Source organism: Prionailurus viverrinus, chromosome D1, assembly GCF_022837055.1.
Source record: "Prionailurus viverrinus isolate Anna chromosome D1, UM_Priviv_1.0, whole genome shotgun sequence".
Taxonomy (NCBI): domain Eukaryota; kingdom Metazoa; phylum Chordata; class Mammalia; order Carnivora; family Felidae; genus Prionailurus; species Prionailurus viverrinus.
The window spans coordinates 112,300,818-112,318,897 of record NC_062570.1 but is presented as its reverse complement, the minus strand read 5'-3'; the positions used below and the strand labels follow the sequence as shown (position 1 = coordinate 112,318,897).

The 18,080-nt window shown below is 59.5% G+C and overlaps 1 protein-coding gene across 5 annotated transcripts in view; it reads right to left on the bottom strand.

Moving 5' to 3' along the window:
* The window catches only part of CTTN (cortactin), a 29,773-nt gene extending 12,293 nt beyond the window's left edge, over positions 1-17,480 (bottom strand). The window contains exons 1-10 of one of the 5 annotated variants that reach the window (XM_047878229.1): positions 17,368-17,480; positions 12,692-12,833; positions 10,281-10,367; positions 10,080-10,153; positions 8,274-8,403; positions 5,813-5,923; positions 4,802-4,856; positions 3,971-4,081; positions 1,797-1,907; positions 934-1,044 (exon numbers count right to left, since the gene is read on the bottom strand). In XM_047878229.1, the coding sequence (XP_047734185.1) occupies positions 934-1,044; positions 1,797-1,907; positions 3,971-4,081; positions 4,802-4,856; positions 5,813-5,923; positions 8,274-8,403; positions 10,080-10,153; positions 10,281-10,367; positions 12,692-12,833; positions 17,368-17,474 (1,039 nt within the window). In that variant the 5' untranslated portion in view covers positions 17,475-17,480. Of the gene's footprint in view, positions 1-933; positions 1,045-1,796; positions 1,908-3,970; positions 4,082-4,801; positions 4,857-5,812; positions 5,924-8,273; positions 8,404-10,079; positions 10,154-10,280; positions 10,368-12,691; positions 12,967-17,367 lie in introns of all 5 variants that reach the window. The other 4 variants (XM_047878231.1, XM_047878232.1, XM_047878230.1 and 1 more) reach the window with 4 other exon arrangements.
* Between the last annotated feature and the right edge of the window lie 600 nt (positions 17,481-18,080).

Genomic DNA, 18,080 nt, shown 5'->3' with positions numbered 1-18,080 from the left:
ACTCGTGCTTGGCCAGTCTCTCCTTGTACTCAACCCCCCCCCGGCACAGGAGTCCCGCCTCTCGGACTGAACACCAAATGTGCCTCCGAAACCAGCCTTGTAATCTGCAAATCCACCGGCAACGGTGGGGAAAACCGAGACAGGAAGCAATTCGGTTAGAATCGTACGAGTGAGTGCACGAATCAAACGTGTCATTTAAAGAAGGCAGGGGCTCTGCCGGGCTCAGGGGCGGGAGCAGCTCCCGGGCTCACAGAGAGTCCAAAGTCAGCTCCAAGGTTACGGGACAAACTGAAACTCTTAACGCTTCAGCCAAGACGTGAAAACAGGTCAGGAACTGCGTCTGAAGTAATTCACAAAAGGCACTCCATGCTCTGAGATTCCCTTCCAGGCCCTACCCGTGCCGCAGACACGAGAGCACGTCTCTGTGCATGTGAAGAAAGACACGGTGTACAAAAGGACCGCACGGCCCCGCTTCCCGGAGTGCTGGCCGCAAGGGCGGGTGCAGGTCTGGGTCACCCACGAAGGTGCCCCCCACCCCCACCCCGCACCCTACGGCCCAGGGACACACTTCCGAGTAGAGGCAACGTCTCCCCTCCCGAAGCCCAGCACACTCTATCAACGGAGTTCATATGCGGGCAGAAAACAGCATTCCTGAAAATGCTACGGGTCCTGCCAGGTGCTTCAGATGCACAGGTGAGCGCAGGGCCTCAGCGGCAGCTGGGGGGGGGAGGGGGGGGGGGGGCGCGGGGTTCATCGCTGCACTAGCTGAAGAGCTTTTCAAAAATGTGGGAGGCACAGGACAACCCCAAACAGTGAAGATAAAACAACACGCTACAGAAATACGGCAGAAATACGGGACGTGGATGGAACTGTGGATAAAAAGAAACGAAATTCTGGAATGATCTCAAGCAGGAGCAGGCAAAGTCAGCGTACCTTTTTGGGACTCGTGCAGCTGCAATTTCTCCTGGTGATCCCAGCCAAGAGCACATTTGTCTTGTCTGTCCGTCTGCACGCCAAACTTTCCTCCAAACCCTTTCACATAGTCTACGTGCACAAGAAAAAGCCACAAGCTAGTGTTAGCGGAGGGCACGCTTCCCATGCGGCCAAACACCCACCACGCGCCACATCCCTCCTTCCCCTCCCAGACCTTTCGCAAAACTTCGGGACGCGTTCACGAGGAGGACCTCCTCGCGGCACGTCTGGAAAGCAGCCTGATCTGTTGTGTCCGTATCGCGAACGCACACACACGGGACCCCAACAAGAAGCTCCGCACAGCCTGAACCAGCACCCACGGGCCACCACGATCGCACCGTTTGCAACACAGACGTGTGGCACGTGGCCACCATTACAGGCGACTGTTGGGGTCACGGGGTGCTGGGGCCAAACAGGTGTGAAGATACAGTTTCTTGCTTAACAGCTGTGTTGGGACTTGTGTTTTAAAGCTCGATGTTTAGGGGTGCCAGGGAGGCTTGGTCAGTTGGGCGCCCAACTTGGGCTCAGGTCACGATCTCGCAGATCATGAGTTCGAGCCCCGTGTCGGGCCCTGGGCTGACGGCTCGGAGCCCGGAGCCTGCTTCGGATTCTGGGTCTCCCCCCGTCTCTGCCCCTCCCCCACTCACACTCTGTCTCTCAAAAGTGAATAAACGTTCTAAAAAAAAAAAAGCTTAAAGTTCACTGCTGAATTACAAAGGGGCATCTACTCTAGGGGTGGCTGGCCACGCTTCCCGTTTCCGTTCTGGTCAACAGCACTCAGCCCGTGAACAGTGGCTGGTGAGAGCAGACACCACGGGAGTCACCTTTCTGGGATTCGTGCTTCTCCGTCTTGCCTTGGTACTCGAAGCCCACGGCGCTTCTATCCACCTTGTCCTTGTCGATGCCAAACTTGCCCCCGAAGCCCTTGGAGTAATCTGCAAACGAGGGCAGCACCGTTTTCACGGCAGCAACGCAGTGGAGCGCGGGGACCTCTGAGAAAGCGCTTCTGTCACCCGAGCAAAACCGAAACAAACCCAACAAGGATCCCTCGGCCGCAGCGGAAGGTCACTAGCAGGGGGGACCCCGGAAGGCGTCACTTGTACGTGTAGGAACAGAAACATCCAGAATAGCAAACAGAGCAGATGAACGGCTATCGAATCTTCCCTTCGCTCCAAAGGAGATCAGAAGCAGGCGCGTTACCAAGCTTCTGAGGTCGAGACGAGCCACGGAGGCGCCGCGGCGAGCTGTCGAAAGGTCACCCTGCTTCACGAACTAAAGCCAGCAGAGGTGCACCGGTGGCACCTCCAAAGGAGGAGGACATGCACGAGGCATCTTCCAGAAACCTCACTTCCCCGCAAAGCTAAGTCACGGAAATACACGGCCTGATACTTTAGCACGGCTCCCCCAGGGACACGTGCGCGGAACAGAATGCGAAGATCAGAACCCTCAGGAGGCCCGGGGGCTGCCGAGGAGCCCCGTCTGCCCCAGGCACGTGGGCTCCCGCCACCCGACTTCCCGCAGGCGGTTTCTGCTCCTCACTGCCACATCGGGGAGAGAGTCTGAACAGCACCGAGCGGGATCCAAGAGCAGGCCCTGATCGGCAGGGTCACAGTGGGCAGAGGGGCCCGGGTAGCAGGCAGGGGCTGCGCACTCCAGGGCCAAGACTGCGGCCTCAGGGCAGACGGGCAGGCCTGTGACAGGAAGCACCCCACGGGCCCACCGGCAGCTTCCCTGGGTAAATGCCGAGCCGGTGGTGTTCCCAGTGGCAGGGTTTAACCTTGTCTTTTAAAGAAACCCGGGTTTTTAAATAATATAGCGAGCTCTCTGTTTGTAAGGGTTGGCAATTATTTTTAAAAACTTAAATGTGCAGGGGCACCTGGGTGGCTCATCTGGTGAAGCATCCGACTCTGGGTTTCAGCTCAGGTCACAATCTCCTGGCTCACAAGTTCAAGCCCCGCGTCAGGCTCTGCACTGACAGTGCGGAGCCTCCTTGGGCATCTCTCTCTGCCCCTCCCCCAATTATTCTAAATAAACAAATAGATAAATACACAAGAATATTCAAACGTGCAGGGGTGACTGGCTGGCTCAGTTGCTGGAGCACGTGACTTGTGACCTCAGGGTTCTAAGTCTAAGCAGCACGGTGCATGTAGCAATTACTGAAAAAAGATAAAATCTTAAAAAAATGTAACGTGCACGCGAAATAAACGCAAAAGAGCCAACAATCCGCGGCCTCTGCAGGAAGGTACCGCGTCTGTAGGGCACCCCGCACGGATGCAGCGGTCTGTCACCGATGCCTGGCAGGGGATCTAACCAGGGACAGGAAGACCAGCCTGGCCTGCAAGGACCCTCTGCCAGCATCCACCAAATTTTAAAGTCAAGGTCCTGTGACCCGGCAATTCCTTTTCTGGGAATTTACTCTTCTGAGTAATCACATACGTCTATGACACAAGAGAACAAGATTTTTAACTTCAAAAACCACCAAGAGGGGCGCCTGGGTGGCTCAGCCGGTTGGGCGTCCGACTTCGGCTCAGGTCACCATCTCGAGGTCCGTGAGTTCGAGCCCCGCGTCGGGCTCTGGGCTGACGGCTCAGAGCCTGGAGCCTGTTTCCGATTCTGTGTCTCCCTCTGTCTCTGACCCTCCCCCGTTCATGCTCTGTCTCTCTCTGTCTCAAAAATAAATAAATGTTTAAAAAAAAATAAAAAATAAAAATAAAAAAAATAAACCACCAAGAGCCCGAATCCCATGGTCCAAAGAAGAACGACCTGGCTCGGCAGACTACGGGCTCTTCACAGGACGGGGCTGAGCCGCCGTCCGAAGGATGACAACCCCCCTGAGCCCACGGAAGAGACAGGAGGGCCCTCACACATTCAGGTAAAAAGGCTGCGGCGTGTCATGTGAGCCGGTCTCCCCGGGGCTGGTTCTGGGGACGCGGGAGGCCGGGGACACGGCGGGACATGGGGGGCCCCGAGCGGGGAGGAAGTGCCGCCGCAGGCCGACCTTTCTGCGACTCGTGCTTCTCCGTCTTGCCCTGGTAGTCGAAGCCCACGGCGCTCTTGTCCACGCGGTCCGCCTGCACACCATACTTGCCACCAAAGCCACTCGAGTAATCTGAGGGGACAAGACAGGGGTCGGGGACAAAGCCCAACGACAGACGGTTCACTTGTCAGCGACTCACGACAACAACATTCCGGAGTTAGGAGTCACCGGGAGATGAGGCACACGTTTGAAAACGCCACCCACGGTCACACACCAGTGAGCCGGGGCTCGGCCTACAAGCTTGCGTCCCGGGCAGCGAGGACCCCAAGCCTGTGACAGGCACCTGCTTCCCGGGGCAGAAGCGAGCCGTGTTCTCACTCGGGAAGGTAACCGTCTGGAAGTTACGTGGCTGCGATCCCTTTCCAAAGGGACAGGAAATGTCTGCGCCCTGGCTCATCCGATGACAAGCAAGAGGCGGAAGTCACCAGTTTGCTCGAGACACATCAAGTGCCCTGAGAAGGTGACACACTTTCGCTGGTAAAAAAGGTTCTAAAAGACGGGCACACCATAAAGGTCAGCCAACGCTGTGTCAGAGAGCACGCGTGCACAGTAAAAGTGAACCATCGTTGGTTTAAAGGCTCGCGTTTCCATTGTTGGGGGGACGTTAGCGTTTCACGAAGCGGGCCCCAGAGCCGACCGTCCAGGGAACGCCGCTCAGAAAGACAGCTTCCGCGGCGGCGACACGGGACCCAGACACCTGGAGAGCACAGTCCTCCCCGGAGGCGACGCCGCCCTCCCCAGGGAGCCACCTCCGGGGACATCGCCCTCCCCCACCTCGGCCGCAGGCCTTACCTTTCTGCGAGGCGTGTTTCTCGGTCTTCCCCTGGTATTCAAAGCCCACAGCAGACTGCAATTGCCACAAAGAGAGAAGCACGTTTTTAGAGGCCTCCAGAACGGTTCGTCCGAACCCCGAACACACGTGAAAAGTTTGAAACCACGAACCATGTTAGTTTTTTACCTCCGATTCCCTAAGCCAGGGGCAGGTCTAACGCCCAAAGCTCCGGGCGTGGAAATTCGCTGCCACGAAATGTTCAGCAACGCCCAGCAGGCAGCGCGGGCGGACCTGTAGCCGCCCGCAGCCCCCGAAGGGCACGTGGGGCTCGTGGACTTCAGCCCCACGATGGCAACCCGGGCGACCCCCACCGCCACACGTACGCCTGCTTTTCACGTGGGCTCCTCCAAGGACAACACTAACATCAGTAGCGAGAACGGGCACGGCGGGGGCATCTGCGCACATGGCCCCGGGAGACGGGAAGCCCCATCGCCCCGTTTTACAGGCAGTTCACGCAGAACCGCGGCAAACGGGTAGTAACGCCTGAGTGCAGACAGACGTTGAACTCCAAAATCCAACTGCTGTGATATAAAACAGGGTCCAGACGGCCTTCGCTCAGAGACGGAGAGGCTGAGGCCCAGAGGTGCCAGGCGGCACCTGGAGACCGGGCCTCAGCCCTGGATTGGGCGCGTGCGTGGCCCTCTGAACACCGCCGCGTCAGGACATCCGTGCAGGGAAGGTGGCTAGACACGGTCCCCAGGGGCACGTTCTTGGGCAGTGGAAGGCTATCCTGGTCTGTCCGATCAGCAGGTGCCAACGTGGGGGATTCGCACAGGAACCAGTGTGTTCCTGCTCTCACGTCGTAACCTGACCCATCATCTCAGAGCCCGGGATCGGGGGGCTTCTAGAAGCCCGGACGCCCACCCCACAGTCCTGCGTCGAGGCGCTATCTCAAGCGGCCCAGAGGACGCCCCGGTCTCGAGGGAGGGGCCCCATCACCCGCGCTCTGGTGCCCCCGACGCCTCACTCACCTGGTCAACTCTGTCCACCTGGACACCAAACTTGCCTCCAAAGCCCCGGACGGAGTCGACCTGGGAGCAGTGCTTGGAGAGCTTCGACTGATACTCGTGGCCGACGGCTGACTGAAACAGGTCACAGAGAGAAGGTGTCCGTGTCAGACACCCCCGTGGCACGGCCCACGGGGAACAGGCCCCCACGTGCGGTCCACGCCAGGGCTCCTCCCCGAAACACACCCAAGTGCGCAAGCCGGCAGAGGGGGGATCCCCGAAGCCACCCGAGACCCTGCCGGGTGGGGGCTTCTGATGTGACAGGCGTGGGGAAGGGGCCACGAGGCCGGTCCCGTGCAGAGCCCAGCCTGACACCCGGCACCCCCAGATGGCGATACAGTCTCTCGCTCTGCTGAAGCGAGGCACCCGCCTGCCGCGTGGCGTAGGAAAGAGGACCAGAGATACCCGCCGACAGACGGAGACGCAGACTCGTGCTCTCGGGGGCGACACGCGCTTGGCCACCCTACAGAGCCACCGCGATCGCGACGCCCACCCCGTCCACCCACGGGGTCCCCCACACGGTAAAGTCAGGGCGTCCCGCCACCCTGGCCTCCGCAGGGTCAGCCACCCGGGGCCTCGGCGCCACACCGGGCGCTACAGCTGTTGGTAAACAAAGCTTCTGGAACACAGCCCCCGCCCCTGCCGTGCATTTACATATGAGGCCGCTCCTGGGATCCGACCACCAAGTTCGGTAAATGCCAGATGCCCACAGCCCGCGAAGCTGAAAAGACTGACGACCAAGCTCCCGGGCGGCCCCCAACCCCGCCCAGCCTCCCGGCACCAGGCTCTGTCCCCAGCGTGGACGGCCTGGACGCCTGACCGAGTGTCGGCATCTGAACCTTCCTTCTTACGGCCGACGGTCTCACCGCCTGGGACGCGGCGCGGACAGCCCTCCGCCTGGTCTCCCCGGGGCTGCACAGGACGCCTGGGTCAGGAGGAGCCGGGGCGGAGGCGGAACTCGGGGGGCCGTCTCAGCACAGCGCAGGGGAGAGAGCAGCCGAGCTTTACTCGAGGCCTCAGAGCCGGGCCACGCTCTCCCCTCCCCGGCTCCACTCTGATGTCCGTCCTGCCTGGAGACCGGAGGCACACTGACCTCCCAGGGCCTCCAGGCTCCCACTCAAAAGTGCTGACAAAGCCCCCCTCAGGGGACCGGGGCCCAGCGGCTGCCACGCCTGCCAGACCACACTCCTCGTGCAAACACGTGCCTGCCGGAGCAGGGTTTTGTTCTCCGAGTCTCCGTCACGTTCTCCTCAAATCTTAACCCAGAGATCTCTGGGCTCTTTCCAACTCAGAGCGGACAAGTTACGGATAACTCGAGTTATGTGTCTTTGGAGTCTCATTTTGTTTTTAAGCTTCTTTACTTATTTTGAGAGAGACGGACGTAGCGTGGGTGGGGGAGGGGCAGAGAGATGGGGAGAGAGAGAATCCCTAGCAGGCTCTGCGCTGTCAGCAGAGAGCCCGATGCAGGGCTCGAACGCACAAACCGCGAGATCGTGACCTGAGCTGAAACCAGGAGCCAGGACTTAAGCAACGAGCCACCCAGGCGTCCATGGAGTCGCGCTGATTTCTGACAACAGGTTGGTCCAATCGTGCCCCCGGGAGCTGCAAGCTAACCTTGCCTACGGGTGCAGTGAGGCACGGAGGGAGGGGCTGCGAGCCCATGGGAGCACCCCTACCACATTCATCCCTAAGGGGAGCCCCCCCCCCCCCCCACTCCACCAGCTGTAGACACCCAAGCGTTTCCCTGAGCCATCTGGGCACCGTCACTGTCACTCGTGAGACACCGCTGAGCCTGCCCGGTGCCAGGCCAGGCATGAGGGGAGGAGGACAGGTCCCAGCCCCGGAGAGCGTCCACGGAAAGTGCCAGCCGAGGCTGATGCGTTCAGTCGACCACGATGACGCCGTGTAGGCGGGTGGCAGAGAAGGCTCGCCCGCTGCCCTCAGGGAGTGCTCTCTCCCGGCCTCACGGGCAGTGACTCTACACAGAGGGCCAGGCCATGCTCCTCCGTGAACATCACCGATGCCAGGAGGACAGCAAGGCACCTGCTGGCTGAAGGCTCGCCCGCGCCGTGAACGAGAGCCCCCCCCGGTCTGGTTCTGGTCCGCAGACCGGCTCAGGTGAGGCTTGTGGTGAGCCGCGGGCAGCAGGGACGCCGACACCCACACTCAAGATGCCCCTGGGCTGCCGTCCTCGTCCCAGAGCCCCTCCCCCCGACCCAGGCCAGCCGCCACATCGCCCACACCCCGGCAACCGTGCAAATCCCAAAAGAGCTTCTAAGACACAGGAGCCCTCGTGAGGAAGGTCGGTCCACAGAGGGCATCTCACCTTCACCGCGCTGACGCAAGGCTTTTAACCAAGAGGTCTGGGCCCCTACCTCGCCAGCCCCGTCCCCGCCGAGGTCCGGCACGCAATGCTGTCGCCTACCTTGTCCATGCGGTCCTGCTCCACGCCGAACTTCCCGCCATAACCGTGAGAGGCTTTTGGTCCCGTTTCAAGCTCCTTCTCCTTCAGGCTCTGGTGTTCTTGAAAAACATTCTCTCTCAACTTGTGTATGCTGGAAGGCGAGGGGAGGGGAGGGGAGGGGAGGGGAGGGAAGACACAGACACACACTGAGAGGGCGGGCGGCGGGACCGCGCGGCCCCTTTCCTCCTCGTCCCCAGTCCCTGCCTTCGACGGGCTCCGGGCTCCCTTCCTCCGCCAGCCGGCCCATCTGGTCAGCAGAGCTCAGAGTGACGCTTACAGGGAAAAAGGAACTAATCTGCGCTGGGCCGGTGAGTCATCCCAAATCCAAGAGTGGCCGCGCTAAAACGTGAGTTTTTCTCTGATTTCTTATGGAGAAGAGGTTCTCTTTCCCCAGGTAGCGGGATCAGGAGAAGCCCTTTTGCCGGCATCACCTCACGGCACAAGCGGAAACCAAGCCAACGGTCCCGTATCCCAGAGACCCTGAGGACGCTGCTCAAAGACCGTGAGACGCAACGTGGAGACCACGTCTCTACTTGAGGTGTTACTGCTTTTACCTATTCCAAGGTGACACGAGAGACTTTCAGAATTTATCATCTAAAGCCACTTTCTACTTTTAACACCGGGGACAGCGAAGCGGATCGCAAGACGTGGCCAAGATGTGGCAGGTCAAGAAGCTTCTAGAGCTGCCACCATCAGGGGACCATAAAGTGGCACAAAGGCCACCCCACAGGGCTGTCCAGGGGTCACCGTGTCCACACATCTGGACAATCCCAGAGTGCACTGAAAAAGCAGACCAGGCCTGGCCACGGCCCAGCGCCCTCGGCGGGGCGGGGGGAGATACTGTTCCAACACCTGGAAGGGCCACGGGGCGCCCACGACCGTCCCAGGGGCTCACGTGACATCCAGCACGTTTCGAAGCCACGGGAACAGAAACAACGAGGGAGCCACGGTGACTTCACCAGCTCGGGAGTCGGCTCCCAGGGCCTCAACGTCCTCACGTGGCTTCTGTGGAAGGTGTGGGCTCAGCAAGTCAGGGAGGAACCAACACTTGGGTCTAAAATACCCACGCTACAGACTTCACCCTCTTTTGGGGATGATTTCCTGGCTCTGCCTCAGCCAAGAACAGCTTCATTTTCCCGAAAGATACGGGGCCAAGGAAGACAAACCCCGCAGGCGACCTGGACAGATCACAGGGACGGCCCTTCACGGCAGGGACAGGAGGGTACAAGCGGAAGGCGGTGCGGCCTAAATGAAAGTCTGAGCACAGTTTCAAGGCTTTTGCCTACACTTCCTGACAAGGAAACACCGCCGGAAGGAGCAGGGCCCACTCTCCCGCGGGACAATCCCTCAGCTCTATTTGGGGCCTTTCGGGAGAACACGATGCTCAGAATCCAGCTCCCCGGTACCCCACAGGCAGTGACAAAGCAGGAAAATTAGAGTCGTGGGGGTGGGGGGTTTAAGGTGTAAGGTATTTGAACCCGCCGTGTGGGGCAGGAACCCCCCACCTGCAGACCGCGTCCCTTAGAGATGCTAGAATCGTCAATACAAGAACTGTTTGTGACGGGAGCTTCTCAGCGACCACGTATACGTGCAAACACACGGAGAGAAGCGTGGAATCGCGTCTCGCGGGAACCTCAGCTCGCGAGACAGGCCGAGCTGTGCCAGCGTGCGTTCACAGAGAAGCTGTGTGTCCCCCCCGCCCCCCCACGGGTCTGCATCTTCACCCTTCAAAAGGCCAATTTCACGCCAACGTTAAGAGCCTCTTACTTGATGTGCTCCTGGTGCCCCGACCCCTGCACGGTCTTGGCCCCCCATCTCTGCTCCTTCTCGCTCACGTCGTTCTGGAAAGAGAAGTCAGTGAGGAGTGAGGCCCACGCGGGCCTGGAAGACACACGGACAACCCGAACGGAAACAGGAAGAAGATCACTTCTGGGAAAAGTGACACAGAGGTAGGCTGGTGACTCCTACCACAAAATCGGGGTCGGTCTCCCAGTCATCGGCGCCCCCGTCGTCCTGGGGGACGGTCACGGCGTGGCCCGCCGAAGCTTTCCACATCTGAAAGAGCAGGGCCCGGGGTCAGGGAGGCCTGGGAGAACGGCTCTCAGAGGCCGGCCGACAAGCTCTCTGGCCACAGCATGACAGCTCGGAGCTCGGGGGTCTGGGCGGCCGGGCCACCAAATGCCCACCCACAACCCCGCGCGGGAATGACATCAGACGCAAAAGAAACATCGTGTGAGACTTCTAACACCGCTCTCGAGTGGCATCTGAGACCCATCAGAAACACTCCGGCTTCAACTCAAGTGGGAAAGTATGCTGCAAAATAAGAAAGTCACACGTGCATTGACATCATCCATGAAGAATACATCCCTCCAGGGGCGCCTGGGTGGCTCTGTCGGTCAAGCGTCCGACTTCGGCTCGGGTCACGATCTCGTGGTTCATGGGTTCGAGCCCCGCGTCGGGCTCTGTGCTGACGGTTCGGAGCCTGGAGCCGGCTTCGGATTCTGAGTCTCCCTCTCTGTCTGCCCCTCCCCTGCTCACGCTCTGTCTCTCTCAATAAATATATGTTAAAAATTAAAAAAAAAAACAACAAAAAACCACATCCCTCCAGGGGCACCTGGGGGGGTTGGGCTCAGTCTGTTAAGCGTCCAACTTTGGCTCAGGTCACAATCTTGCCGTTCATGAGTTCTAGCCCCACGTCGGGCTCTGTGCTGTCGGCGCAGAATCCGCTTCGGATCCTGTCTCCCTCTTTCTCCGCCCCTCCCCCGTTCTCGCTCGCGCTCTCTCTCGCTCGCTCTCTCTCTCTCTCTCTCATGGGCTGTCCCCTCCTCCTCCAGCACGTCAGCGCCGGAAGGGGCCATCTGGCACAGAGACCAGGGACAGCGGCCTCACACCTGAACGAGACAAGACTTTTCCTGACTGCGAAGGTAAAATCGAACTTTTAAGGATTTCAAGAGAAACCCATGTGTGTGAACGGGCTCGTTTTCCACACAAGTACTGGTAAAATTTCACCTCAGCCAGGAAGCAACTGGAACACTGTTTTAAGTTGATCACCCAGGAGTTCCAGCCACGTGTCTGAACCAGGGACACCCAGTGGGCGCTCTGTGGGGTGCCACACGGGTGCTCCTGTGGCTTGAATTCAGCCACAACGAAAGCCCGTCTGGACCCGCCCCCTCCAGCTCTACTGGGTCTCAAGTCCAAATCCGGGTGGCAGCGAGAGGCAAATCGGGGCACAGCTCTCACGTCGCCAGATGCGACTCCTGTCACTGTCTCCTGAACAGGCAACAGTTTGCTAGCAGGTAAGGCAGGATCCACACTGTCCCCTCAAGGCCACCTCAAACCTCACTCCCTTCTGTCTAGGTGTCGCAAAGCCCGGCAACAACTTCCCAGATGTAATCTGCTGTTGACACCATGTAAAAAAAAAAAAAAAATTTTTTAACGTTTGTTTTTGTGAGACAGAGACACAGTGCGAGTGGGGGAGGGGCAGAGAGAGGGAGACACAGAAGCCGAAGCAGGCACCAGGCTCCGAGCCATCAGCACAGAGCCCGACGCGGGGCTCGAACCCACGAACCGCGAGATCATGAACCGAGCCGAAGTCGGACGCTTAACCGACTGAGGCACCCAGGTGCCCCTGTTGACACGATTTTAGACAGCAAACAGACTCAACTCTCAGCCCGGGAGGGGCAAACCAGACTATGGTCCTGGGGCGCCCAATCACAAAGGAAAGAATGGATGACCGAAAGTCGCGAGATTTGCCCCCAGTCTCTTCGTCTCCAGTCAAGTGTGCCCCGTGGCCCCGAGCTTGAAAGAGGCCGCCCAACTGCAGGACTTCAGCTGCCTGCGGTTCGGACCAGAGGGGACAGTCACATGAAAGGACAGGGTCTCCGGGGAGGGCCGGTGAGGCCAACTCTCCCCAGAAGGTGAAGGCGAAAGAGATCTCTGCCCGTTGTTCTAGACTCATCAGGAAAACACGGCAGGGCCCCACCTTCCCTGGTCCTTCCGGAATCCAGCTTCACCAGAGGGCAGAGAGAGCACCTGTGCCTGCCTCCTCACATCCTGCCTGGGAGCCGCGCCCACCGTCCACCCGCTTCCTGCTCCCCAGTTCGAGCTCTCTTTCGAAACCACAGGCCACACTGGAAACTGGGCGTGACGTCTTAGAAGTCACTGACTCGTTTATTCGCAAGTAATCTCTACACCCAACATGGGGCTCGAACTCAGGACGCGGTGACCCCAAGGTCAAGAGTCACGTGCTGTTCCAACAGAGCCAGCCAGGCGCCCTCCTGACTTTACTTTTTACGTAAACAACAAAATATCCTCCCAGCAAATTACTGTCCCGACAGACCCAAAGGGAATCCCCTCCCCTTCCCGGCTCACGGACTCACCCCGGTGGCCCCGGGGGAGAGGACACGATGGCGACAAGGCACAGACCTTTCTTCCCGCCCCAAGGTGAAAGGCTGCTCACAGGTCCCTGTCTGAAACGCGGTGATCCGATGAGGAAATCCCAGGCATCGGGAGCGATTCCGTCTGTAACACGATGAAGAAGCAGCAGCTCAGGAGGGCGTCTGCCGCCAGGCTCTCTGGGCAAGTGGTCACGCGTGCAGAGCCTCTCAGGAATCCGTGACCTCCTCCCGCACGTCACACGGCTTTGGGAAGAAATCTGAGAGGAGGGAGGGAGGGAGCGCACTCTACTAGCCAAAAAGCTCAACCGGTCTCCGGACACACTGAGAAAATACAGAAGGCAACAGGTCTCCAAAGATTTATAGCTGCATAAAGTTTTCCCTTCGTGCAAACAGAAGTTATTGCTGCAGCCTGCCAGCATACATCTTCTGTCGGCCTTCTAAACAACGACATTGCTGGGGCGCCTGGGTGGCTCAGTCGGTCGAGCACCCGACTTCAGCTCAGGTCACGATCTCACGGTCCGTGAGTTCGAGCCCCGGGTCGGGCTCTGGGCTGATGGCTCGGAGCCTGGAGCCTGCCTCCGATTCTGTGTCTCCCTCTCTCTCTGCCCCTCCCCCGTTCATGCTCTGTCTCAAAAATAAATAAATGTTAAAAAAAATTTTTTTTTAAAAAAGACATTGTTAAAAGTAATAAAATCTATTACCGTGAGTTAAAACACACACACACACACACACACACACACACACACACACACACAGAGGGCCACCTGGGTGGCTCAGTCCGTTTAAGCATCCGACTTTGGCTCAGGTCATGATCTCAAGGTTCGTGGGTTCGAGCCCCGGGTGGGGCTGTGTGCTGACAGCCCGGAGCTTGGAGCCTGCTTCGGATTCTGCGTCTCCCTCTCTCTCTGCCCCTCCCCTGCTCAAGCTCTGTCTCTCTCTGTCTCAAAAATAAATAAACATTAACAAATAAATAAGCTAAGGAAACCTCTCTGAAAGGGACCGTGATGCGGCCAGGCGACACGCGGCACGGGGACTGCTGTCTGGATGAGAAGCGGGGCGACTCGGGGAGCAAGGGAGAAGCCGGCTGCACTTCTAATGAACGGTTACGGTTACTGCACAGAGATCAAGACTCCAATTAGTCAAGCCACCGACTCCCCACCGACTCCCGAAAACGATATGGCAGCCTCGACAGACACCGCACGGTTGGACATTACGGAACAGAGGAAGAAAGTCCCCTCGTTCCCTAGAAACAAGCCAGTCCCGAGCACGCGCCGCTCACACCCGTGAGCAGCTCCGTCACAGACCAGGAGCCACAATGGCGGTGCTCTGCCAGCCTTCCTCATGCTCCATTTCCTACTGAGGTCCTGACCCTACGATTCACGCCCGCCTTCTCCTCAGTCCCCTCTGGACACCCTAACTTCTGCAGGCTGCTCCGCACACGCCAGGTACCGAAGTTGTTACCGTCATCAGCAAACATCTAGAAACATCCACACAAAAGCAGCTAGTGATAGCCTCACATCTACAACAAATTAGTACCCGCTCCAAATTCTAAATTAAAAACAATTTTTTTTAAAAAACATCGCAAGGATAACTAAAAATGTAAAAGCCCGCATATTTTTTTGCACCCAAACATAATGCCTTTGGCCCCCTACCTCACACCGTACACAAAAACCGGTCAAAGATCTAAAATTTAAGCGTAAACTATTAAGGTCTTACAAGGAAACACAGGAATAGGTTTTCATAACCTCCAATTTGGCAACAGTTCTTAGCACGAAGAAGAAGTGGAAAGAACAGATAAAATGGACGAAATGTGAAACCCTGGGCTTCCGAAGCCGCCATCAAGAGCGTGAGGACAATTCACAGAACAGGGGAAACTTCCCTAGTCCCATGTCCAAAACAAGTCAGGAATTCCTGCAACTGCATTAATACAAAGGACGCTTAACCACACTGCCAAACGGGGAAGGACCTGAATAGACGTCTCCCCAGAGATATGAGAGCTACTCACATAAGCTACTAGCTACTAAGCTCACAAAAGATACCCGGGATGGTGAACCGTCAAGGAAGCGCAACCCGAGACACAGCGGATACCGAGCCTCTCATTCCAGGATGGCTGAAACCAAAGACACAGCCAATAACAACTTCGAGGGGGGTGTGAAGAAATCGGAACCGCCTCACCCCACGGGTGGGAATGCAAAGCGAGGCACCGTGGGGCAGGTCCTCAGAAGCTTAAACACAGTTACCAAATAAATGACCCGGGGGTTCCAACCCCCAGAGACGGATGCGAGAGAAACGACAACTTCCGTCCGCACACCAACCTGCACGGGACGCGCACGGTATCCTTCACGACAGCCCCAAAGCAAACACGATGCCAACGCCCGTGTTACGTAACCGGCCCACGTGAGCCACTAGTAGGAGGGAATAGATCTGGCAAGAAACGGGAGTGAAGGCCGGATGCCCCGCAACACGATGACGTGAAAACACACGAAGCAAAGCAGCCAGATGGCGAAAGACCGTGTGTTACACAGTCCCGTGTACGTGCAATGTCCAGAACTACCAAGTCTATGGAGATGAAAAGCAGATGGGTGGTTGCTGGCCCTGGAGGGAGGGTAACAGGGGTTCTTCGTGAGGTGCCAGAATTACCCTAAAACTCATCGTGGCGACCGATGGCTGCTCAACTCTGTGACTAGACTAGAAAACTATTTAATGGGACCCTTAAAAAAACTTTTTTTAATGTTTATTGCATGTTTGAGACAGAGAGAGACAGAGCACGAGCAGGGGAGGGGCAGAGAGAGAGGGAGACACAGAATCCGAAGCAGGCTCCAGGCTCGGGTTGTCAGCACAGAGCCCGACGCAGGGCTCGAACTCCTCACCCGGGAGATCACGACCTGAGCTGAAGTCGGACACCCAACCGACTGGGCCACCTGGTCGCCCCTTAATCGAACCCTTTAAATGAGTGAACCACACGGTATGTGAATTATATCTCAATGAAACGGTCACCCAGAAACACTGTTCACTGTTCACCACGAACAGACCTTCCTTGCAAACGTCACACGTGCCCACCGACACCACACCAGCATGAACTCAGCTCGCACTGCCACACAGAGTGGAAAACTCTACAGGACAAAGTTTCAGATGATGGGACAGAATTCACTTTCCAGCAAGCCCGCTACCTTCGCTGGGGCAGAGGAGCAGAGAGCGAGAAGGCATTTGAGCAGCCAACACAGGGGTCTCGGACGCCCGCGCCCCACCAGAGGAACGCCCCGCCGGAGGAACGCCCCGGGGGGGTCTGGGCCTGTGTGCCCTCCTCTGCTCAGAGCGCCCGCGTGCACGCCCACAAGGTGAAGGCCAGGGACTGTGACCCAGTCCACCCGTGGCTGGCACAGTGCAACGCAGGGCAGGGCCCGGAAGACTCGCACACTCAACCACGCCCTTTCTGAGCACCTTACCTGTGCTGCACGGCACCCACCAAAGTCTGAATCACCAAACGCACGCACTTAATTAAAAGTGTTCTAAAGATGAGCCCATCCAAATGCTTCCACCGGAAGGCAAAGGCTGTAGTGACTGGGAGACCTAGGGTCAAACCGGAGTCGGCATCCCCCTCCCCCTTTATTCCTGGGTCCGGAAGTGACCTTCAGGACGCTTCCCGCTCCTTCGGGATCTGGGACTGCTTTTCCGAGAGCCAGAGAGACAGCGGGGCAGTGACTCACCAGGCGGTCAGAGGGGGCAGGACAGGAGGGGCCCCGGGCTGGCCGGGCCTGCTGGGCGGAACCCCGCGGCCAGAACCCAGGGGGTTAATCCCTGAAGGAGCGCGGCGCCCGCAGGGCGGGCCGGGGAGGGGAGGGGAGGCCTGCAGAACTGCGCTCAGCGGAAAATGGCATTCCTCCCCGAGAGGCCCCACAAGGCCACGGATTCCAGCCCGAGGAAGCCCGGTCCCCTCCCCCCCCCCCGCCCCTCCAGCGGGGGAATCGCGCGCCCGTAACGTGCAAGCGATGGAAACAGAACACGCAGAAAGCCCCAAAGCACCTTTCCGGTGACTTCCAACATACCCAGAGGGGGGGCCGCCCCAAATTTAGAGCCTCGCAACTTGCCGCAGGGGCGCACGTCGCCGCACTCCCACTGACCTGATTGCACAACCTCGCGGAAGGTGCGGGCTGCGGGAGGACCCCGACCCCTCGGATCCGCCCCTCCCCTGCCCCCGCGACCCCGGCCGCTCCCCGCCGGATTCTCGCCTCTGGGACCCCGCCCCGCCGACCCCGGCCCCCTCCCCGCCCGTCCCGGGCGCCCCCCCCCCCCACCCCGACCCCGTTCCTCCCCCACAGGGCCCCTCTCCCACCCCACCTCGCCCAGACCCCCGGCCCCTCCCCCTCGGGCCTCCCCCCTCCCCTGCAGCGCCGAGGCTCCCCCCACCCCCGTCGCACCCTCCGCCCCCCGTCCGCTCCGCAGCCCCGACCCCACACCTCAGCCGCCCGCCCGGCCCGGGGACGCCTCGCCCGAGCTCCCCCCGCGCCCGAAACCGCGAGCGGAAGAGCGGCGAGACCGCAGCGACCGCCGCTTCCTTCCCGTTCCGGGGCTGGCGGCGCCCGAGGGACGAGGCAGAGAAGCCGGCCGCCCCCCCCCCCCCCCGCCCTCCCCACCCCGAGGAGGCCGCGCTCGCTCACCGCCGCCTGGGGTCCGTCCGGGCCCGCTCAGTCCCGGCCCCGCCGCGCCCGCCGCTCCCGGCGCCCCGCTCCGCTTCCGGTTCCGCGGCGGGGAGGCGGGGCCGCATCCGGGTCCCGGCAAGGCCCCGCCCCGCGCCCCCGCGGACCCCACGGCCGGGAGCGGCCTCCCGCGCCCACGTGGCCCGGGCCGCGCCCTCCGCCGGCGCCGACGCGAGCTCCGCCCGGGTGCGGGCCGCCCGACGGGCCTGAAGTGCACTCGGCCAGGAGGAAGTGCCGCGGGGCGCCCGCTCGGCCTGCGATCGGGTGGGGATTCCAGGTCTCCCGGCCCGGGTGGAAGGAACGTGCGCCAGGCGAGCGAAGGAGCACACTCATCATCCCCCGCCCTCCCCGTCCGTCCGACCATCCGTCCCTCCACCCACCCTCCATTCACCCACTCACCCAGCCGTCCGCCCTTCATCCGTCTACCCATCCATCCTTCCATCCACCCATCCATCAGACAGCTATGATCTGTCCATCCACGCACCATTTCTTCGCCCATCCACCCGCCCATCCTTAGTGGGTCACCTGATCTTCCACCGACCCACCCTCCTGTGCATCCAGAGAAGGCCACAGATGTATCCAGAGAAGTTCGGCAGATTAAACATGGACCTTGGCCGCAGGGTCCTTCAGCCTAGAAAGGAAGTCAGGCATAATCACGCAGATACATAACTAAG